At 41.6% G+C, this 24900-nt stretch overlaps 1 protein-coding gene across 3 annotated transcripts in view; it reads left to right on the forward strand.

Moving 5' to 3' along the window:
* Positions 1 to 24900, forward strand: part of arid4b (AT-rich interaction domain 4B) — a 140937-nt gene that overhangs the window by 49039 nt on the left and 66998 nt on the right. For 2 of the 3 annotated variants that reach the window (XM_033021779.1, XM_033021782.1), the window contains exons 5-12: positions 6821 to 6911; positions 9683 to 9762; positions 9856 to 9947; positions 12936 to 12989; positions 15450 to 15588; positions 17204 to 17283; positions 20850 to 20926; positions 22743 to 22873. In XM_033021779.1, coding sequence (XP_032877670.1) covers positions 6821 to 6911; positions 9683 to 9762; positions 9856 to 9947; positions 12936 to 12989; positions 15450 to 15588; positions 17204 to 17283; positions 20850 to 20926; positions 22743 to 22873 — 744 coding nt within the window. The remainder of the gene's footprint in view (positions 1 to 6820; positions 6912 to 9682; positions 9763 to 9855; positions 9948 to 12935; positions 12990 to 15449; positions 15589 to 17203; positions 17284 to 20849; positions 20927 to 22742; positions 22874 to 24900) is intronic. The other variant, XM_033021780.1, reaches the window with a different exon arrangement.

Here is a 24900-nt window from a genome sequence, read left to right on the forward strand (position 1 = left end):
TTTGAGGTGATGGGAGAACTGGAAATCAATTTAGGTCACCAATGATGAATTAATGGGATTTCTTCTATGATCGGTGAGAGCAGTGGGAGGTAGGACACATTTAGATAACCTGATTGATGAAACTAAGAGCTGGCCTTGAGAGCGTTAGCACATTCAAGTCAAAATGCGACAAGGATATGTGAGTCTTGAGCAGAACACAGAGTGCAGGAGGAAAACGGCGAGTCTGGCATCTAGAGAGGGAATGGACAGGCCACGTTTCAGGACAGGATACTTCTTCAGTCTGACGTCGCCTGTCCATTTCTTCCCAGGATGCTGTCTGCCTGACCCAACATGTTCCTCTTGCATTTTATATTTGCTCAAGATTCCAGCACCTGCAGCCTCTTGTAGCTCCATATTTTTTGCCTTTTGTGGGTAATTTTAACTGATTTCATGGATGTAAATTGGCCTATGAGTTTATTTTAAGTTCTAGCTTAGTTCACTGGGGATGGAATAAGATGACATGGATGGAGTTGATGGAAAATGGAGTTACTGACAGACTGCCAGTGTTTTGTCTGAAGAAAATTATAGTTAATCTGTGACTCGATGTTAACCAACCTTTCTAACTCGCTGTGAGCTGTTGGAGATGTTATCTTCAAGGAGCAACATTCTAAAAAGAGAGACAAGAGGGATCTTTGGAAGACTTTGGAGCTAATGGCAAATATATTGGCGGATGTGGTTTTATGAGGTGGAGTATCCACTGGATAGGTATATATGCAACCGCAAGAAATGCAACACCTGTCCCTTTACCTCCCCCCTCGACTCCATTCAAGGACCCAAGCAGTCGTTCCAGGTGCGACAGAGGTTCACCTGTATCTCCTCCAACCTCATCTTCTGCATCCGCTGCTCTAGATGTCAGCTGATCTACATCGGTGAGACCAAGCGGAGGTTGGGCGATCGTTTCGCCGAACACCTTCGCTCGGTCCGCAAGAACCTACCTGACCTCCCGGTGGCTCAGCACTTCAACTCCCCCTCCCACTCCGAATCCGACCTCTCTGTCCTGGGTCTCCTCCATGGCCAGAGCGAGCAACACCGGAAATTGGAGGAACAGCACCTTATATTCCGCTTGAGGAGTCTGCAGCTTGCGGGCTTGAACATTGAATTATCCCAATTTTGTTAGCCCCTGCTGTCTCCTCCCCTTCCTTAGCCCTCAGGCTGTCTCCTCCCATCCCCCAGCCCTCGGGCTCCTCCTCCTCCTTTTTCCTTGCTTCTCCCCGCCACCCCCTATCAGTCTGAAGAAGGGTTTCGGCCCGAAACATTGCCTATTTCATTCGCTCCATAGATGCTGCTGCACCCGCTGAGTTTCTCCAGCTTTTTTGTGTACCTTCGATTTTCCAGCATCTGCAGTTCCTTCTTGAACACAACAGGTATATATACACGAAGGTACACAAAATTGCTGGGGAAACTCAGCGGGTGCAGCAGCATCTATGGAGCGAAGGAAATAGGCGACATTTCGGGCCGAAACCCTTCTTCAGACTGATGGGGGTGGGGGGGGGAGAAAGAAGGAAAAGGGGAGGAGGAGGAGGAGCCCGAGGGCGGGCGGATGGGAGGGTGGGAGGAGACAGCTAGAGGGTTAAGGAAGGGGAGGAGACAGCAAGGGCTAGCAAAATTGGGAGAATTCAATGTTAATGCCATACGGACGCAAGGTCCCCAGACGGAATATGAGGTGCTGTTCCTCCAATTTCCGCTGTTGCTCACTCTGGCAATGGAGGAGACCCAGGACAGAGAGGTCGGATTGGGAATGGGAGGGGGAGTTGAAGTGCTGAGCCACCGGGAGGCACCCCCATCAGTCTGAAGAAGGGTTTCGGCCCGAAACGTCGCCTATTTCCTTCGCTCCATAGATGCTGCTGCACCCGCTAAGTTTCCCCAGCAATTTTGTGTACCTTCGATATTCCAGCATCTGCAGTTCCCTTTTGAACACAGGTATACATACACTCCTGCTGGGCTAGATATTTGGGAAAGGCAGGCATTTACCAAGTGTTGACCCACTGCAAAGAGGTTTACCAGAGTTAGTCGCAGAGGATTCAATTTGTGACTTTGAAAAGTTTGTTTTATATAGAATAGAATGCCTTTTATTGTCATTCAAACAGCTTGGTTTGAACAAAATTGCATTTCTACAGTCTTAGCAATTACAAAAAAAAACAAGACCCACACTTAACACACTTTACACAAACATCCATCACAGTGAATCTCCTCACTGTGATGGAAGGCAAAAGTCTTATCTCTTCCCTTGTTCTTCTCCCGCGGTCCAGCAGTCCAACTGCAACGTCGAGGCGAACTGGGGCTCCCGATGTTAAAGCCCCCGGCGGGCGATGGTAAGTCCCGCGGCCGTTAAGCCGCGCCGGGCCATGTTAGGCCCCGCTCCAAGTCATTTCACCCTGCGATTCCAGCGGGAGAAGTTGCCGTTGCAGGAGCTCCGAAAAGTGGTCTCCCACCCGGGACCTGCGAACTCCCGATGTTACCGTCCACCGGGCCTGCGGCCGGAGCCTCCGAAGCTCCGAAGCCGGGTTGCAGCCACGCGCCACCACAGCTCTCTCCGCTCCGAAGTCAGCCAGCTCCGCGATGGCAGGTCTGCAGGCTCCGCGACTGGAGCCCTCAGATTGGTTCCGGCCGGAGGCCGCCGCCGGCTCCACGATGTTAGGCCCAACGACATTGGAGACCCGACAGGGAAAAAGTCGGGTCCCTGAACAGGTAAGAGATTAAACGGTTTCCCTCACCCCCCACCCCCACATATACACAGCTTTTTAAAAAAAACTAGAATCAAAACATGCATTTAACGAGTCAAAAATAAAAAAACGACAGACGGACTGCAGTCGAGCCGCTGCCGTTAGGCGCCGCCACACCACACCAGACCTGGTGAAGGTAAAGAAAACCTACTCAGACTGAGTTATTGAGCACCATGCTAATGGAAAAAGATTTGGCAGGAAACATTCCTTCCCAGAATTATAGAGGGGAAGAGATGATGTGAGTGCTTCCCATTCCTACTCTATCCTGCAAATAACATTTTCGCTGGAGTGTGCAAATCATTTCATTGCCGGTTTCCAGATTTTTCAAATCAAAAAATTACATATATCCTACTCTGCTACCCACTGCCAAGTCTGGAAGATATCCCATTCACCCCACCCACCCATTGAGTGATTGTGTGATGCATTACATTAGATGTACCATTTTAATGTGTTGATTTTCATTGCTTGTCCAGATGGCAGTGGTTTCAAAATTATTTAAACAATAAAAACTGAAATGATTCATAATGGAAGATGGTTGTTGTAACGGTCCATTAATCCTAACCTTGCCAGTGGCATCCACATATCAGAATAGAAGATTTGTTTAAACTGGCACTAAAGAGAGAAAGACAAGTGACATTATTTATGATCTAAATCATACAGAATTAGAATCTATAATATTGGCTGTGGCAGATTGAACTTGACATGTAACAGATGAGACGTGTGTTATTGGAGTTTATGATTCTAGTTTTCATATCATGACTACTGTAATACATACTAATTATCATTCATAAGGCTTTGATTTACCCTTCCTGTAAACAGAGTAACCCATTTCTGAGTCTACTGTATGTATTTCTGTCACCCAAATTTACTGCACTAAAATGCGTAATGTTTATCCAATAAATCAGCACCGTGCTGATTTGAATTTATAAAGGAAATCCTAATGTGGTTCTGTTCTGTTTCGTACCACATTCCTAACATGCTTTTCTTAAAAAAGATGTTGGTCTACTGATGCTTATTGGCTTGAAATATCACAACAGGGGCTGTTCAACAGAAGCAAAGATTTTTTTTTGGCCAGTCACCCAGCCATATCCGTCATTCCATGAGACCCTGATCCTATTCTTTGCTGAAACACAGAATGTTGTATTCAACCTCCAATCCTGTCCTCACCTGAGACACAGGTTATTTCAGGTCACACTGATCTTGCTTTTTCCTGAAACTCCAGTTCTAGTTCGCTCCAATCCTGTCCTTGCCCGATGTTGCATCGCTTGGTTTATTGATCTGTTCTCATTTTTCTAACATAGAATGTTGAGATTAGCAGTGTCTCTGATTCAAATGAGATCAGCTGACATCACAGAGGCGGCTGGTGTACCCGGAGACCTTCCTAGTGGCTGATCAATATAGTATTTGGGGGGGGGGGGGGGGGGGGGGTTGTGGAAATGCTGCAAAATCAATTTTGTAACTTTTCATTTGCACTTTTTGCCATTTCTGTTAAAACAAATTATTTCTTCCACTGTGATTATACTTTGCATTTCACTTTGATGTAATGATTCTTAAATATGCATTCTTTCCTCCTGTTTGTCTGACGCCTTACATGTTATCAAAAGCTCGGGAAAAAAAATCAGATCCCATTAATTCATACTGCTTTCTCTGTGGCAATAGTTGGATACGGTTAGCATTCAACTTGCACATAAATGATGGGATTTCCTTCTTATTGGGTACACATAATTATAGAGATCATTGAAGTCTACTCTTTCCCCTTAGAATGAATTTTTTTCAACACTCCTTTTGCTTGAATCTAGACATCATTTGGCATCTAAGACATCATTCGATATCTTGGACTAAGACAGTAAAGCCTCTTCTTGTCCTCGTTTTATATTTCTGAAATGAGTTTCCGGACAATCCGGTGGAAGGGAATGTCTGCGGTTTCTTATTTTTAACAACTTTCCATGTTTTCATTTTTTCTCCTCCATTCAGTTCCCACTACCTTATACTTTCCAGATGTCAGACAGACTCCATCTCTGCCCCTCCTTAATTGACCCCATGAATCAGGAATCCATGATGCTGTTTCTTTTTTCCAGTACTGCACCATGCCCATTGAGTAATCTGGTTTACAGTATCCTCTTGCAATTTTGAGTATCTATATTATATTCTTCACATGCCCACAATATTACACAGTTTCTGATGGTTGTCAGATTGAAGGAACTCCTGCAGAACAGGATGACTTCAGCCAACTTGGATGAAGTGATTGGTCAATTAGGAGACATTGAATTGGCTTGCCTTATTTTCCCTTGAGGCCAAAACATTGGAAACTCAAAGCACCAGTGAGATAAATACTGGTGGGATATTTCTCCTGGTTGGCAAATCTAGTACCAGGGATCATCTTGTCAGAATAAGCAAGTTCAGTATTCCAAAAAAACGCAAGGAATCATGGGATTTGTCAAAGGTCATTCGTGATAAAGAAAAAGTGAACGAAGCGCTGGCTGTATAAACTGTGTATAAATTCTTATCTTTATTCATAATTTATGTGTAAAAATATATTTAATCTGAGGAACCGGGGGTGCCAGGGTGTAACCGTGAGAGAGAGAGAGAGAGAGAGAGAGAGGGGGCAGATGCGAGTGTGATTCAGGGGGAGAGACTGGACCGGCGGAGAGACATTCTCGACAGCTCAGCTGCTGTGTGTGTACAGACCTGCGTTTCATCCGTAGTCAGGATCGAACCCGGGTCTCCGGTGCTGCAAGCGCTGTTGAATTGCTACTGGACCGTCCCCGTCCCCTCCTGAGTGTCCCATCACTGTCCGGGGTGACCCTGGACTGACGGGACACCGACCCGGAGCAGTGGCGGCCCCAGGTTTTTGGCCAGCATGGAGAAGAAGTTAACTCCAGCTCAACTCTGCCTGTCCTGCCGGGTTAACCAACATCGCTGGCTGTGAGCCTGGGGCCGCCACTGCTCCGGGGGCCGGTGACCCATCAGTCCAGGGCTGTCTGAACCCTAAATTCTGGAAGTCCTTCCCTATTCTCTTCAGCACTTCAATTCTCTCTCTTTGACCTAGCATTTGGTTTTCTGCCCAATATCTGTCATGTTGACTAGACTTAAAATGATCTAATAACATCCCATGAATTTGTTTGGATAATCTTTGCTTTTGGCTACAGTTAGTGACAGTGATATTCCCAGTTAGAGGAGTGTTTGGGTAGTTACCAAGTAATTTGAGAGTAAAGACTACATTGATATAAGTGATTCAGATTGATTTTACACATCATATTTCTGTAATTATGCTCGGCTTCCTGCATTTTCCAGGAAAATTTGTTTGCTTTTATTGGGGGGGGAAATAGCCATGGTTTCTGTTTAGCCTGCTTATGAAACAAACTCTATTTTCCTGAGTATAAATTACTTTGATAAAAACAGAAGTGAACCTAGACAATTAGCTGTCCTATATAATTATGTAGTTGCCAATCGGCCTTTTCTTTTACCTTGTATATACGCATGATTGGCAGGAAAAGACCAACTAGTCCACCAAGCCTGTCTCGCAACATCTGAAGATACATCTACACCACTCCATCCTAACAAACAGAAACTACGAGAAAATACTGTTTTGCTCTTGGGTGATCAGAACCAGTCCAATTAATCATGTGTACCCAGTATTATCTGTAAAGATACTTCTTTGTGATGTCATTGCTGCCCATTCAGCAATTCTTCACACTCCATTTTGAGGAAGACAGTTGGCACTCACTGCACCAACTAAAGAGCATTCCAGATATTTGCTACCCTCTGGGGCAAAAAGTATGTTAAAGGTGCTGTCTTAAGAGAAGTTATTGTATGTGATGCTGGCCGGTATTGCATTTAGTGAGTCACAACTGTAAAATAAATGAGTTTTAGGCTGCCCTGAATATTATTGAGAGTAAGCTACTTTGTTTTCTGGATACTTGCTCTGTTCTCAAAATGCAAAGTAATCTCCGATCCAACAGCCTTCTTCGTAACCCTAGGTTACAGCAATTTTGAATAATTGCAGCTGATGAATTATACTTTTATGTGTTACTGATTGGGTGTGACTTACACTGCAGGTTGGAGCAGTTGTTGAAGTCAAGAGCCCTGCTGGAACTTGCCAAGAAGCAGTCATCAATAAGCTGACTGATGCAAGCTGGTACACCGTAGGTAAGAAAACAGTAACTTTAAAATACGTATCGTTAGATCTTACTGGTAGCATGCAACAAAAAGGGAAAGAAAAAATATTACGGATTGAGTATCAATAATGGGAATATTGGAGACCATTACCGGATTCTGAAACGAAGAGCAGGGATTTGTTGAAGAAATTTTATATTTAAGTTGATTTGATTTATTTGATGGTTATTTGCAGAAAATGGGTTGACCAGCAAAATATGAAGCCTCTGTAGACAAGGTAGTTGAGGAGAGGTGTATGGAGTATTTGTTGAGGTAATCGTAGTGAGAAAGGAAGTATGAAGAATCTCAGCATTTTTTTAAGTAAATAAATTGCCAGTCATGGATGAACTGTAACCGAGACTGCTGGTGTTAGGTTCTGAATGTTGTCTTTCACTCTTTCTAGCTACAGGGAGCTGCTAGAAAACTGCTAACATTGTGCTGTGTTTTAAAATGGAGAAAGGAATAGTCTTGAATAGTTCTAGGCCAAACAACCTAATCATATTTGAAAATACTGTGATAGAACATCATTATGAATGGCAATCAAAATATTTATCATGGATCTGTATTAGGAAGGTTGTATCTAACTGATAATCACGTATTTTGAGAAGGTACAAAGCAAGGGCAAGAAGGGTAGTGCATTAGATTATATGAAGTTTAGCAAGTTGCAGGTTTAGTAGGTTAGAGCCAAAATTCACTTAGTGGTAGGATACAAAGGCAATGGTTTGCTCGAGTAGTCATAGGCCAAACAACCTAATCTTATTCGAAAATATTGTGATGGATCATCATATGTAGGAAGGCTGTTTATAATCAGGGTTTGTAGGACTGAGCGCAAAAACCCCGCTTATGACAACGATTCAGAGGCATGATTAAGAAATGTAGATGGTGCAAAATTCGACACTTGTCGCAGCAGGATTATGGTCAGCAACTATTTTTAGACTGGGGGGGGGGGGGGGGGGGTATATATTGGCGGTTCCCAGGGATCATAAGAAGGATCATTGCTGTGTTTGCTACACTTTAATAATGTGAACATGCAGGTGCAGGCTTTTATTCTAACATTTGCAAATTACCTGCCTAATTAGGAAATGATGCAAGCAGTGAGGATGATATTTGTGGACCTGTGGAGGCACAGATTGACCAAATTAGTGGGCACATTGTAGATGAAATTTAACAGAAAAATGTTGCAGCTTTGTAGGGTTTTTTTTAGGAAGAATGATGAAGGATATTCAGAATTACATCATACTATTTTAAAGTACGCTCCAAAACTCAAAATTTGCATATATATTTGGAGGTGCAATAAAACTCCAATAATCCAGCACCCTGAGAACTTTATTGCTGGACTGGCAGATTTATATCCCAACAACTTTCAATTTAAAAAAAAAGATATTACACAGCAGTATAATTTTGTTTCAGTGTGTCGGGTGAGTATAAAGAGAGGGTAACAAAACCTGTTTCACATGTGCGCGGTTCTGATGGCTCATAAACTGGTATGGATGTAAGTATAAAATTACGAAGAGACAGACCATGCACCAATTTGTCCACTTGCATAATCTGTCAGATATATTTCAATGCAGACAATTGAGGTTATCCAATTGGACCAAACATTATGCAGATCAGAGAATTATTTAAATTATAAAAAGATTTGGAACAATGGAGGCTTGAGTTTTAGGAGTTCATGTTGTGGATCATTAAAACATAATGATTACTTTGGCATGCTAATAAAAGACAAAAATGTTGATGGAATTTTGGCCCTTGTATTAAGAAGCTCAACAATGAATGAATTTTGTTTGAACCTGACCTTTACCTTTTGAAGTCGAGAGCTTCGTGTAAATATCACCAGCAATTTGTCCTGGACCAGCCACGTCAAAACTATGGGTTGCCAAGAAAGCGTACCAACACCTCTACTTCCTTTGAAGGCTTAGGAAGTTTAGCATGTTCCCAACAACCTTCACCAACTTATCCAGATACGATGTAGAAAGCATTTTATTGGGATACATCACAGCATGGTTTGGGAACGGCTGCATCCAAGACCGCAAGAAATTGCAGAAAGTTGTGGACGCAGCCCAGTCCATCACGCAAACCAACCTCCCTTTCCTTGACTCCATCTACATTTCACCCTGCCTCACCAGGCCACCAACATAATCAAGGCCCAGCCTCACCCCTTCCCTCTTCTCCCCTCTCCCATCAGGCAAGAGGTATAGAAGTTTGAAAAAATATACTTCCAGAATCAGGAACAGTTTCTACCCAGCTGTTATCCCGCAACTGAACCGTCCTCTCACCAGCTACAGTGCAATCCTGGGCATATAGGATAACGTTTATTTGGGCTTCATCTTGCACTAAGTGTTGTACCCTTTATCTTTTATCTGTAAACTGTGGACAGTTGATTATAATCATGTTGGAGACTGGAGGAGCTGCATATCATGCACATCAGTTCCTCGGTGCTCTTCCTGGTTGCAGGCTAGCTGGATTCGACATGAAGCACAGCAATTAGTGTAATCTCTCAAAAAATAAAGCTAGATTTTGGAAATGCACAGCAGGTCAGGTAGCATCTATGAAGAGAGAAACATTTAACCTTTCAAACAAATGACTTTTCATGAGAGCCTCTGGAACCTCTTGTAATATGACTGTCAGTGTCTGGACATTTGCTAGTTGTGTCAATGAAGATTTATAGTTTCTTGGAAATACCTTTCTGTCCACAATTACATTGGGGAAGTAATGTATCCCGGTTGCAGTAGTTTTACTGACTAGTGCTTTGTGTCTGGTTCCAGTTTTTGATGATGGCGATGAGAGAACATTGAGACGGACTTCCCTCTGCCTGAAAGGAGAGAGACACTTCGCTGAAAGTGAGGTGAGTGGAGAAAAAAAGCATTACCAGTTGCCCATTTCATCCCGTGTTTTCTACAAACGGTGATGGTGACTTGTGTTTTGTTTGATGCTTTAGACTCTTGACCAGTTGCCTCTTACTAATCCTGAACATTTTGGCACCCCTGTCATCGGAAAGAAGTCTAACCGAGGAAGAAGGTCCAATCCAATGTGAGTAATAACTTACAACGCATAAATTTGGAAAATGAAAATAAATATTAAGATACAAGCCATTAATGAGCAAACGTTTAGGTGTATTTTTGAATCCCTGACATCTACATTCTTCCGAACCCTTCTGTTCATTTATGCTGACATGTCAAATAGTTCTCTTCGGTGCTGTAAGAAAAACTGTATAAATGATTTACATCTAACCCAAATGAAAAGTTGACTTCCCCTTTATGGGGGTCTCCCTCATTTATTTTAAACTGTTTCAGAGGTCCCTTGTCATTTAAATCATGCAATGAAAAATTACCTTAGAAACTGTTCCATGCTGGAGCATTGACCATTCTGTGACTACATTGTTAGCTATCCTCGGAACATGTACGATCATAGCTTGCAAAGACGTTGCCTTGTCGTTGCTTTCGGAAACGTTTATTAATATTATAACAATTATAAATTAGCACACACCTGTCAACTTGTTTCTATTATTAGCGCGAGCGCTTGTAACATAAACTACCTACTTAAATCTAGCATGTTGTAATTGCATATTTCTTTTTCTTGAGGCACTGTAATACTGTCACGGGTGGGAGAGAAAAAGTGCAGCATAGCAAACATTTCACATTTCTATATTTATAAAGGACAGTGTAAATTTTGTTTATGTAATGTAAATTTACATTCATGGACAGGATATGTGGCATAAAATGTTATGAGTTTGTACGTTCTCCCTGTGACTGCATGGGTTTCCTCCCACATCCCAAAGACGTGGGTTTTTAGGTTTAAGATTCTCCAGTGATGCAGTCTGACCCACTTACTTATTCCAGAAAATATAGACACAAAATGCTGGAGTAACTAAGCGGGGCAGGCATCATCTCTGGAGATGATAGCAGCATAAGTGTCACTATATTGTCAGGCAAGGACTTGTGATGGGGTTGTTCTTTCATCTTGCACCACATTCCTACCATTGCCTCCTAACATTGCTCCTTGCCAGTTTGTGATCACTATACCTCTGCTTCTGTTTTTTTCCTTGGCATTTAAAATTGGAGTTAAGTATAATCTAACATATATAACTAAAACTAAATTGAATTGAAGCAGTAGAAACTAGGAACTGCAGATGCTGGTTTAAATAGAAGGACGCAAAGTACTAGAGTAACTCATCGGGTCAGGTAGCATCTTTGGAGAACATAGACAGGTGGCATTTCGGGTCGGTTTGAAGAAGGGGCCTGTCCTGAAACATCACCTATCCATGTTCTCTGGAGATGCTGCCTGACCTGCTGAATTACGCCAGCACTTTGTATCCTTTTGAGTTGAATGTTCCCAGCTCTGTATTTAAATGTGAGATAGCATCTCCTGTACGATTTAACCACTCTGTTACAGAGGCCTGGCGGTTAGATTGCTTTAGGCACCATGTAAATAATGGAGGTAAGCTTTAAGAAGAGTCTTCACACAGCGGGTGTTGGAAAACTAGACCACTCACTTCCACACTCCTGTTGACGCTGATGGTTAATTAAAATGTTAAGACTGAGACTAAAAGACCAGCACGCAGCGGTATGAAATCAATGTGAAACGATGGAATTAAATACTGATTGGTGGGGCAGGTTGTAAGGTCTGAATGGTGTCCTTGTGTTTTCATTGTCGCTGTAGCTTTGGAGTCCCCTCCTTTATGTGCTGAACAGAAATATTCTGAGATTTCTCCTTTCACTACCTTGCATTGTCACTTGTTTCTTGCCCTTGATACTGCACCAAAGCAAATTGCATTTATGCAATCTCACTGACTGTGCAGGCTATATATACAAATGAATGTAATAAGCTCAGAGTTTTCTGTGTATGTTTTTGCTCTGTTACACAGTGAGGAGATGAATCAGTATATTGTGTCGCCTACTTCACAGTTTAACTACTAGCAGGGAGCCTCATGAGCACGAGTTGACAGTGTGTCTATGAACTTCTCATTCTCAATTCCCTTATGTTTTTCAGTAATGAGGCCATTGCAGTTTTGTATAAATGGCCTTCATAGAGCTGGTTATCGTTTAGCTGCAATGTCATGTTTTGTGTGTTGTTAGTGGCTGGATCCAGGGATAGTTGGTGTAAACAAAACTGTTCTTGATTGGGAGAAGAGCTGCTTTATTTGTAATTGTTTTGTTTGACATCTGAAATGAGCAAAGCCAAATAGAAAGAATTTTACATAGGCTAGAAAGTGAAATTAATAATTCTGGAAGTTGTTAGGTGGACATTCAGTACCTGTAGATAAAGCAGTTAAGTAATCATGTCAGATGTGCTTCTGGAGATTTTATTTTTTGTTCTTGTTTTAACTCCCGTTTCCTTCATGTGATTAATTCTCACTTATTTCTGTGACATTCTCTTTGCATGATTCCTATCATCTTGTTCTAATATCATTTGGAGTTTTTAAACCATCTGTGGTGTACATGTGCCCTTTGTGGTGCCTTGCTGTTCATTTCGCGTAGCTTTCAGTTCTGAAGAAGGCTCCATACTTGAAATGCTGATTTTGCTGTTCTATATATAAAATCTCTGCTGCTGGCAACATTATCTGTTTTGTTTTAGTGTGCCATATTCTCAGCATTTCTGGAAAAGAATATAAATCCAGCATGCGATTGTAAGAATTTTGTGATATTTCCCGTGATTGTTTTCCTGATAACTCTTTTTGGAGTAAAATATGAGTTTGATCTATGACTATAACATTACTCAATGTTGTTAAAATTGGATCATTTTCTGTATAAATATTTTCCAATCTGTTAAATTTGGATGAAATTGAAGACAAAGTTACAGAGCGCATGGCTTCAAAAAATGTTTCCATATCTCCCAGTCTAATTTGGTTAATACATGCACAACAATGCCGTTGTGTTCAAAGCTTTGGGACTATGTTGAGTGAGATTCCTAAGCAGAGTCCCAAAGTCATTGTCTCACAAGTGAGAAGGACCTTTGTCATTTGGGAATGGTTTGTGTATAATCCAATTCTGAAAGATCGATCTTTGCCATTGAATGCAGATATAAAGCTGAAAGTAGCAGTTCAAAGTGTGACCATCCCCTCCAATTAAAAAGGTAAACAAAAATTTAATCTTGAAATTAGTGCAGTATTCTCCATGCACAGGGATGCTCTCAGTAAAGACTCTTTACTTGTGTTTTACTTTATTCCTGTCTGTGGTTTGTAGACCTAACTTAAGAAGTAATTGGATAAAAACATGTTTATCTTTGTAATGTGTTTTGAAAGTCACCAAGTCAAGTCAATCAATTCTGAAAATGAATTGCAACATGATCAAAACACTGGTTGTGATATGCTTTACAAATTCATTAGCATGTTATGAGGGGTTTATTTTGGCAGGGAAGATTATTATGGAATATAAATTGCATGTATCAAACTGCACTTTTAAGATTTTTTTGAGCTGATACTGATGAATCAGCTGAGCGCTTAGTTTCTTAAAATTTAAGTTATGCTTATTCTATTGGCACTGATGGAATGCTGATGTTTATAGTGCTCTTGATCCTGGAATCCAAACACTTATCATTATGTATCCTACCTGACATTTATTCTGAATGCACAATGCCAGGAGCGCAGTACAAATACCCGCCCTTTGCTGGGACTGAGACAGCAATGAAATGGTGCCTGGTTTGGTGTGGAGGGGCTTCCTTATCACAATCACAATCCCAATCACAATAATACTTTATTAGCCAAGTATGTTTTGCAACATACGATAGTCGCGTCCCCAAAACATTCTCCCGATAGTAAAGTCTACAGGTTGCGGTTGGAGCCAACCCAGGCAACCCAGGTGGGGCTCAAAGTCAGTCCGAGGAGGCCTCCAGCTCCAACGATGTTAGGCCGCAGAACGACCGGAGATGCGATCTGGAAAGCAATCGCATCTCCGGCAAGGTAAGAAACTGAAAAAAAAAGTTTCCTCCGACCACCTCCCCCTCCCCCCATGTAAAACAAACCGGAGAACATTTACACAAACTTTTATATGGGGGCGGTGCTGCATAGATAGAAACGTAGAAAATAGGTGCAGGTGGAGGCCATTCGGCCATTCGAGCCAGCACCGCCATTCATTGTGATCATGGCTGATCGTCCCCAATCAATAACCCGTGTCTGCCTTCTCCCCATATCCCTTGACTTCACTAGCCCCTAGAGCTCTACCTAACTCTCTCTTAAATCTATCCAGTGATTTGGCCTCCACTGCCCTCTGTGGCCCTCAATGCATCTTGACAGAAGAGTGAGTGGAAGCCCTCAGTGGGACCTAGTCAAGGCTGCTCTGTGTATTTGTAGACCATACTTAAGAAGTCTGGATAAATAGTGCCCAATTGTACCATCTTTCTCATTACCTCCCCTTGGATGTGATGAAAGCTGTTGTCGCCCCTTCTTTTTGTTTGTCTGCACAGCTCTTCCCAGTCCAGATATTCCCTGAGGTAATGAGTTCACCAGCCGGTCGGTGACCACCATAGAGAAACATTAGTGTGGCAAAATCTCTGGGCTGGAGAGAGCAAAACATCCAGACAAGAGAGGGCAGGAGATGATTGGGGTGCACATAGGATCCAGCCACTTTGCGTCCCCAGAAATACCCACTCTCTCTGTGTTCACCCCTGCGCTCCACATTTCAATGCTGAATGGCTGCACCGTTGGCCCCATGCCCTCACAGGTAGCCACCACATGGAGTCATGTGACGATACGATCATGTAAAGCATTTCATTGTTGTGGGAGCACTAGCAGGAGCTGATCCCTCAGTCAAAGACCCAGCGCAGCATTGGTAAGGGAGCACAAGAGATCACGTCAAGTTTCCAGTGCTGCGGCTGGTGCATCTTTCTATGTATAATGCTGTTGTGATCCCTTTCCTGCATGCTAAGTTAGGCACTAGCGTACAAATTCTCAGCTATGCCCACTGCATGTACATGAAGGCTGTCGATGCAATAAATGTCCTCCAGTTACCTCTAGCGACCTTAAGAAGCCCAAACTGAGCACAATGGCTGCTGCTTCCCACCTTTACATGGAATTTCCACCTGATTAACTATTTCCTCATCTAAAAGTAACTTTACAAAATCCCCATCTCTCTCACTAATCCCCAATTCTCATATTATGTGCATGCCCTCATTTAGATGTCAGCCATGTGAGTTCAGAGCTTCCTTCATCCCGCTACTTACCCAATGAATTATTCAATGTTGTTTGTTTGCTTTTTTAAAAAAAATAGTTCTGCTATTCGTAGGAACAGCCTTATGTACGCATATCAGACATTAAATTCAATAATGTTATGGGACCTCATATGTAGGGATGTCCATACGTTAGGCTTTCATAACCCAGAAAAAGCCTATATTTAACTCATGTCATAATGTGCTTGTAAATTCTGTCATTGTCCCAAGTGTATACATTCACAATCATCGCCTTCAAATTTTACGCTCTTTACCTTTCGGTAGTGCCCTGACTTGCAATGAGGTTTTTATTATTTTTACATGCCTTGAGACTTTAGATATTGTACATGGGGGCAGAATAATCTAATTTCTGATGTGGTTTCATTGCAGCCCTGATGATGAAGATTCATCTTCATCTAGTGATGAAGATGATGCAAACAGACGATTAAGCGATGAATTAATTGGAAAAATTGTCTGTGTAGAGTGTTCTAATGGAGACAAAAGGAAGACATCCCGGTACCCAGCTCTGGTAAGCAAACTTTTACATTTAAGTTTGCATGTAAATTAAGTTTAAATACAATTGACTATAAATCTGAATTTACCACATTTTGATATGCAATTGGACACTAAATTAGCATTTTACTTTATTGCCAAATGGGTATTACCAGAAAATCACTAAATTGGAACATTGCTGTTTTAATAAATTGTTTTTGTGGTTTTTGTCTCATTTCAAAGTATTATATGTTGACTTGCATATACACCAGCAACTGCTGCTACCTCAACTCACAGCTGCCATCTCGCTTGTACACTGCCCACTGGGAAGTGTGTTAGTGCTTTAAAGTGATTTCTTCATGGCTGGCTACCATGGAAACGGGAGAGAAACAGAGTTGAGAGAGTGGAAAATAGAAAGAGATGGCAATAAGGGGGAGGGTCGAACAGTATGCTTTGAAGAGTCCTGTCCATACAATGGAGCCGTCCAATCAGACACCCTGCTATGATTGGCCTCCATTTTGGCTGTTTCAAAATTGCATTGGAATTTAAAAAAAATTAAATACATATTTTATTTCTAGAAAATAACAAAACTCCATGTCTTCACAATCTTGTTCAATCATATCAATGCATTCTCTTACAATGCAGTACTGTTTGTCTTTATAACAAACATAAAGTTACACAGAGCACAGCCCCTCAGTGTCAGCAGCGGCAGGACCCTAGACTGTTATCCTTCCTCACAGAGCCTTTGTAGTGGCTGTACTGAGCATCAGTGTGTCCTTCATCACGTTTTCCTGCAACCTGGAATTGGCTGGTCAGCATCAGTAAATGTTGGGACATCTCCTAACTCTGGAATGGCAATGCTTTGGGCAAACCACGATTTTTCAGCTGCAGTTGATGTCTGTGGGACATGTGTGTGTCCATGGAAACAGCCTATAAATCAGAGAGTCCTCCGTTACACAGCTGCTCAGGCCTAACCTCAATATGGATCTTTTAATTTCAAAAATAAACTGTATTCATGGAAGAAAATACAGGAAATATAAAACAAAACATAGCTTTATATTTGTCATGTTGTCAAGTCTATACTTGGTGTCCTCAAATCAATCCATTCACAGGAGCCATAGATCACAACAGCTGGTTCCTCTGAGCTTTGATCCTTTCAATGCAAAAGGCAGTAGGCTTTTTATCCTAAACTATGTGATAATCTATCGTGGCCTTTTAGCCTCTCAGCACAGCTTTGGGATATGGGAAGAATCTGCAGCATGTGGCAGAAATTTACAAGGTCACAGAGAGAGCATGCAAACTCCGTACAGAAAGGAATTGATTCTCCGGTGCTGTAAGGCAGTAGAACCAACTGCGGTACTACCTTCCACCCTATGTAACCAAATCATTGAAATGTTGATGAAACTTTAAAATCCAGGATTAACGTTTACCGTATATTCTGTTTTAAAGAAATCATCAGCTGCAGTGATTTAAAAAAAATTAACCAAAGGTTTAACCACAAAACACACACTTGATGACATCAATGTAGAAACAATCCCTCTGCAATGTGTTTATGCACATGTTATTATGGTTTGCTACGTATTCTATCAAATTGATTTATTTTCTTTTATGTTCACCTGCAAAAATCAAAAATCATTGTTTTGTTTCTAAAGGTTATTTCTCCAGATTGCAGTGATGAAGTCACAGTGAAAAAGGACAGTGTTTTAGTTCGCTCATTCAAGGATGGGAAATTGTAAGTCCTTTCATGGATTGGGTTGTGCAAAATGGGACCCGACTCAAATTTATTGACGCACAAATTTAATCCTGAAATTCAATCTTACTGAACAGCACATTTTCAGAGTGCGTTTTGCATTATGCTGATGGAAGCATCATTAAAAACAGAGGCTCTGTCCCGACACGGCTGTGAATTCCTTTTGTTGTAATTGAACATTTAAGTATGTTTAAAAAGCAAAGTAAAACAGCAGTAGAAGTAGGCCATAAATCCCCTTGAGATTGCTTTCTGCTTCACAAAAATATGACTGAGGCTATACCTCAGGTCCATTTTCCCGATGTTCACATTCTTGATTCCCCTTCTTTTCTAATATGTGCTTTTGTTGGTAGCACTACCACATTTTTCATCAGATCAATTCCTGCAGAGTTTTTTTTGATGGATGGGGAGAGATTGAATAAGATTGGATTACATTTGCTGTTTTTTGAAAAAATAAGAATGGTGAAATATATAAGGTTCTGAAAGTGAATTACACCATAGATATTGAATGATTGATATTTCTGGCTGGAAAATCGCGAACTAGATGATCATATCAAAATAAGGTTCCACTATTATGGTAGTGAATTGTAAAAGTAGAGAATTTATTACTCGCGTTGCAAATCTTTTTAATTCTCCATCACAGATGCTTGTGGATGCTTGGCTGTTGAGTATATACAAAGCTGAGGTTGACATATGTGGGGAATAAAGAGTGGTGTGAAACCAGCAGGAAATAGACCCAAGTTACAGGACTGCCCATGTGTCCCTAGAAAATCAATACTGTCATAATTCATATACCAGCGCAGCAAAATTCATAAGATCATAAGTGCTAGGAGCAGAATTAGGCCATTTGGCTCATCTATTCTTCTCTGCCATTCAATCATGGCTGATCTATCTCTCCCTCCTAACCCATTCTCCTGCCTTCTCCCCATAACCTCTGACACTCGTACAGATTCTGTTGTACTCACCCACTATTGCTGTTACTTTGCTCTCAAATGAATTTTTCATTCCCACTATTTCTTTGAAGCAATGTAAATTGCATATACTGTAGCAGAGAGCCTAGTACTAATATCTGTTAAGCACAGACCAACTGCTGTCAACCTGAAAATACCCCTTTTGTGCTCCTTTTGCTTGTCTTCCTGTCACATGGATACCTCCAAATCCACTATCCCATAGATTGTGTAACATTTGGTTGGGAACCTGATCAATTGCCTTTTGAAACTGTTAGTTATATCCTAAAAAAAAATCTGTTTTGCCAATCACTGTTTCCTTTCAAGAAAAACTTGTTTACTCTTCCCGAATATATTATAATTTTCCTAACGTTCCACATTTATCCTGCCTTAATTATGGAGTCCAGTATTTTCCTGACATTTGTTATCAGGCTTATTAAATCCATAATTTCTCATTTTACATGGGCATCAACAAGGCATTTGACAAGGTCCAACATGGAAGTCTAATCCAAAAGCTCAGAGCCCATGGGATCCAGGCAATTTGGTAGATAGGATACAAAGTTGGCTTGGCAATAGGATGGCTGTTTTTGTGACTGGAAGCTTGAGGCCAGTGATGCAAGTATTGGATCAGTGCTGGGACCCTTACTATTTGCAAAAGGTGTTAACAAATGTGGGAGGAATGATAGTTGTTGCAAACATTTGTGGTTTTGTTGGAAGGGAGGATGATAACTTTAGGTTACAGAATTATATTGATCAGCTGATAAACTGGGTGAAGCAAAGGCAGATGGAGTTTAATCCTCATAAGTACATGGTAATGCATTTTGGCAGGTCTAATAAGGGTAGGAAATCTACCATCAATTCATAGATCCCTAAAGGTGACTGCACAGGTAGATAAGTGGTGAGGAAGGCATACACGATGCTGGCCTTCATTAGCCAGGGAATAGAATATAAGAGTATGAAGGTCATGGAAGTTTGGTTAGGCCACAGCTGGAGTCCCACGTGCAGTTTGCCAAACAATAGGATTACACTGAGAGAGAGTGCAGAGATGTTTTCCCAGTATATGGCTGTCAAAGAATGTTTCAGTTACGAGGAGAGACTGAATAGGCTGGGTTTATTTTCCCTGGAACAGAAGAAGCTGAGAGAATCTGAGAAAGGTATACAAAATAATGAGGGGCAGAGGATGACCTGTGAGAAACCATGGACCATAATGGAGACATTCAAAACCAAAGGACACAAGTTAAAGTTGATTTAAGAGCTTGGAGAAAATCTGAAGATTTTTTTTTTCACCCAGAAATAGTACTTACAAATATACAGACTGAGAACGTGGTAGAGCCAAGTACTCTCACGACATTTTAATAAGTGACTCGATGCTCCTTGAATAGCCAAGGCACAGAAGGCAGCTGCAGGCCTGTATTGATTTAGTATAGATGGCCATGATATTTGGCAGGGATACGAGCTGCTGTATGACTGAGATTTCAGAAAGCCTGCTTTCATATCAATGCACCAATTAACCAAACCAAAATTGATCAATTGCAATCATGTATTGTCTTTCTGCTGACTGGTTAGCACACAACAAAAGCTTTTCACTGTACCTCGGTGCACGTGACAATAAACTGAACTGAACTAACCCTTGAGTGGACATAATCTCTGCCTCAGCTACTAATGTGGGAAGAGAATTCCACAGCCTTTCAAATATTGCTTTGATGTTTCATTTGGTCCATTCTGAAGTTCTCGTGTTTGTGTTTTTTAACCCTTTATATGTAATTGAATAACTACCAGACATTGTCCCTGCCTTGCAAAATTATTGTATTACTGTTATATCATCGCACAATGTTGTTCAAAGAAAAAAAGGTCTCAAATTGAAAACTCTTAAGTTTCATATTCACATTCTAGGGTGCATGGTAATATTGTTCAAAGCTTCAACATCTTCTGCTGCTGCTGAATCCAGTTAAAGTCTGACAGGTTTTAAATGGGGGCATCTTATTCTGATTTTTACATTCTCTAACCTTTCTAATGAATCTGGGAATTTCACTACTGAGGTGCTGTCTTTAACATTTCCCATTTCTGCTGTTCACATATTAGATTCCACATTCCTACTGCAACGCTATTGTTTAGTCTCTCGACTCTTCTATTGTTTTGTATATTCAGATAAATAGCATCCAGTATTTGACATTTCTTCAAACTAAATATTCTGCATTCAGTGGAGTAACATTGCCACTGAACTTGATGAAAACATAGATTAAGCAATCTCTTTTGTTTTCACTGTTCTGTCTGGTATTATTCCTGTTGCTGGTCCTCTGTTCCCTATTCGCTATTGTGTGGTTCCCTGATATTGTTCGATTAATGTCCTTGGATGATCTTTAACATGGCATATTAGTAAACAGTTGCTGGAACCTGTTGCTCATATGTAGGATTTGTCTTTCTGCTTTTGCAGCAGTTGTGTTGTCATGTTGCCTCACAAACATAAAGTCGTGGGTTAAAAATGCGGAATCCAAGAATCACATACCTTTGCTACACAAAAACTAACTCTTCAGCCCAGGGAGGTATTTATGTTGTACTCAAAGCTTCCACTGACCTTAATTCTGTGTCTGATTTATTGCCTAGTGTGGCTGTGCCCAGGAAGGACGTTGCAGAATTTGACAGTGAAATGGCCTCCAAATATGATGCAGCTATGAAGGAAGGTAAAAAGAATTATGCCTTGTCATGCAAAACCAATAAGCAGAAAACAGTCATATCCCATGTGCTATAATGCAAGATCATATTTACTAATCACCTCGCTGAGATTTGGTGAGTCCATGTGAAATGATCGAACAGGTGATCAAAGCCACATTGAATCACTGCAATATAAACAAGCTGACAACAGGTGTAGAATTCTGATTGGAATTGAGGAACTGAAGGAGACTATTCAGGCTGTTCAACCTTACTTATAGACCAAGCTGACCTCCAGCTCATCTTCATCTGCCCATCCCATTGACATACCTTTAACATCTTTGCCTAAAAATTGAAATGTTGACCATTTGAAATATTTGGGCAGGATATATGAATACACTTATTCTGTAGTGGCACTACGTGATAATGTTTTATGGCACTATGGAACGTCCAGATCTGAATCCAGAACTGCCCCAGGCTTATATCCTCATAACCTAATGGAAAGCTCTGGTATTCCCATTTGCAGTTTTGTTACTGGTTTAGCTACAGCAGCATTAAATGCAGTAAATAATGTGCAAAAAGTGACCACTCATCCTATTGAAAACGTGTTATCTCTTTGAAAGAACTATCTAATTAGTTCCACTCTTGCCCCTCTCTCTCATGTTCATCAAAATCTTTTCACTTAAAATTTTAATTCAACTTTTTGAAAGTGTCGTTTGAATCTGTTTCGAATCATGCTTTTAGTCCGTGCATTAGAGATTATAAGATTCACTCTGTGCCTGAAAAATCAACAAACAAACTGCAGCTGCTGGAATAAAACAGAAAATCTCAGAAATAATCATCTGGCCAGCAGGCAAGATGATAGAAACCGAGTTACATTTTGGATTGAAGATAGACACAAAACGCTGGGGTAACTCAGTGGGATAGGCAGCATCTCTGAATAGTATGAATGGGTGATGTTTTGGATTGAGACCCTTCTTCCATTATTCTGTGTTCGCACTTCTGGGTGAGATGCTAACTGCATTTCGTTGTCTCTGTACTTGTACACTGCACAATGACAATAAAGTTTGAATCTGAATCTGAATCTCAGATTGGAGTCTGTAGAATGGTCTCGACCCGAAACTTCACCCATTCCTTCTATCCAAAGATGCTGCCTGCCCCGCTGAGTTACTCCAGCATTTTGTGTCTATATCTTCGGTGTAAACCAGCATCTGCAGTTCCTTCCTTCTCCTTTACATTTTGGAATGATGTCCTTTAATCAGAATTGGGGACAAATAAAAAGCATGTTTTAAATTGCAGTGTAGAGATCTGTGAAGAGATTAAAGGAAATGATGATGATTGGATTCAGACCAAGAGGAGGAGAATGATACAAAAGGCAATGATGACAGCAGAGATTGGGAGGTGAAAGCTATTAATTGGAGCTGATATTTCTGAAGGACAGGGAGACCAATGAAATCAAATGGAAAAAATATTAGTGGGACCGTTGTGTACAGAACGGTGCAGTTGCTGGAAATCTGAAATAGAAGTGTGTGCAGGAAAAACCCAGCAGATCAGGCAGTGCTCGTGGAGAGAAAAACTGAGTTCACATTGCACATTGATAACCTTTATCAAACAGCCAGTTCAATTTCTTGACCTGATTTGGAACATTCTCTGCTGCTACTTAATGAGACACAAACTCTACTCGTTCTCCAACACTGACCTCATTAAGATGAAGGCTCATCTAAAATGGGAGCTAATGTCCCAAATTCCCACCAGCATCCTGGGATATCACTTTACTGTTACTAATTATCTCAACGAATTGTCTCGACTTTCAAAACATAGTCATGAGTGTTTGGGTGGGGTTTTCAGCTTTGGACCAGGCACTGGAATTCTTGAGGAGTGGAACCATTCCCCACAATTGGAAGACTGAATTGAAGGAAGAGAGCTCCACCAGTGATGAAGAGGAACATGATGAGGAAGAGGAGAGCAGTGAGGAGGAGGTGAGTCATTTGTTTTAGTCAGGGGAAGGAGTGTGACCCGTGAATACATTTTCTTCACCAATTCACAATACAACAACAATACAATTCAATTTATTGTCATTTGGACCCCTTGAGGTCCAAACGAAATGCCGTTTCTGCAGCCATACATTACAAACAAATAGACCCAAGACACAACATAATTTACATAAACATCCATCACATTGCTGTGATGGAAGGCCAAAAAAAACTTATCTCTCCACTGCACTCTCCCCCCCGATGCAGGGAGAGATTTAAAAGTTACCCCCTCCCCCCCACACCACCCCCACCCCCCCACACACATACCCCAACAAAAAATAACAAAAACTACATAAAAACATAGACATAAAATAATAAAAACGCAGGCGGACTGCAGAGGCCGCTGCTGACGAGAGTCGCGCCGCCCACCGAATTCCTATTTTGAGTTGCAAGTTTGCCTTTTTTTGGCATTTACATCCAATAGGCAATAGGTGCAGGAGTAGGCCAGTCGGCCCTTCGAGCCAGCACAGCCATTCAATGTGATCATGGCTGATCATCCACAATCAGAACTCCGTTCCTGCCTTCTCCCCATATCCCCTGGCTCCGCTATTTTTTAAGAGCCCCATCTAGCTCTCTCTTGAAAGTATCCAGAGAACCAGCCTCCACCGCCCTCTGAGGCAGAGAATTCCACAGACTCACAACTCTCTGTGCGGAAAAAGTGTTTCCTCATCTCCCTTCTAAATGGCTTACCGCTTATTCTTAAACTGTGGCCCCTGGTTCTGAACTCCCCCAACATCAGGAACACGTTTCCTGCCTCTAGCGTGCCCAAACCATTAATAACCTTATATGTTTCAATGAGATCCGCTCTCATTCTTCTAAATTCCAGAGTATACAAGCCCAGCCGCTCCATTCTCTCAGCCTATGACAGTCCCGCCATCCCGGGAATTAACCTTGTGAACCTACGCTGCACTCCCTCAATAGCAAGAATGTCCTTCCTCAAATTTGGAGAGCAAAATTGCACACAATACTCCAGGTGTGGTCTCACTAGGGCCCTGTACAACTGCAGAAGGACCTCTTTGCTCCTATACTCAACTCCTCTTGTTATGAAGGCCAACGTGCCATTCGCTTTCTTCACTGCCTGCTGTACCTGCATGCTTACTTTCATTGACTGATCAACAAGGACCTCCAGATCCCGTTGTACTTCCCCTTTTCCCAACTTGACACCATTCAGATAATAATCTGCCTTCCTGTTCTTGCCATCAAAGTAGTTAACCTCACATTTATCCACATTAAACTGCATCTGCCATGCTTCTGCCCACTCACCCAACCTGTCCAAGTCACCCTGCATTCTCATAGCATCCTCCTCACAGTTCACACTGCCACCCAGCTTTGTGTCATCTGCAAATTTGCTAATGTTACTTTGAATCCCTTCATCTAATTCATTGATGTACATTGTAAATAGCTGCGGCCCCAGCACCGAGCCTTGCGGTACCCCACAAGTCACTGCCTGCCATTCTGAAAGGGACCCGTTAATCCCTACTCTTTGTTTCCTGTCTGCCAACCAATTTTCTATCCATGTCAGCACTCCACCTCCAATACCATGTGCCCTAATTTTGCCCACTTATCTCCTATGTGGGACCTTATCAAATGCTTTCTGAATATCCAGGTACACTACATCCACTGGATCTCCCTTGTCCATTTTCCTAGTTACATCCTCAAAAAATTCCAGAAGATTGGTCAAGCATGATTTCTCCTTCGTAAATCCATGCTGATTCCTGTTACTGCTGTCCAAATGTGCCGCTATTTTATTTTTATGATTGACTCCAGCATCTTCCCCACCACTGGTGTCAGGCTAACTGGTCTATAATTCCTTGTTTTGTCTCTCCCGCCTTTCTTAAAAAGTGGGATAACATTAGCCACCCTCCAATCCACAGGAACTGATCCTGAATCGATAGAACATTGGAAAATGATCACCAATGCGTCCACGATTTCTAGAGCCACTTCCTTAAGTACCCGGGGATGCAGACCATCAG

Source organism: Amblyraja radiata, chromosome 5 (genome assembly GCF_010909765.2).
Source record: "Amblyraja radiata isolate CabotCenter1 chromosome 5, sAmbRad1.1.pri, whole genome shotgun sequence".
Taxonomy (NCBI): domain Eukaryota; kingdom Metazoa; phylum Chordata; class Chondrichthyes; order Rajiformes; family Rajidae; genus Amblyraja; species Amblyraja radiata.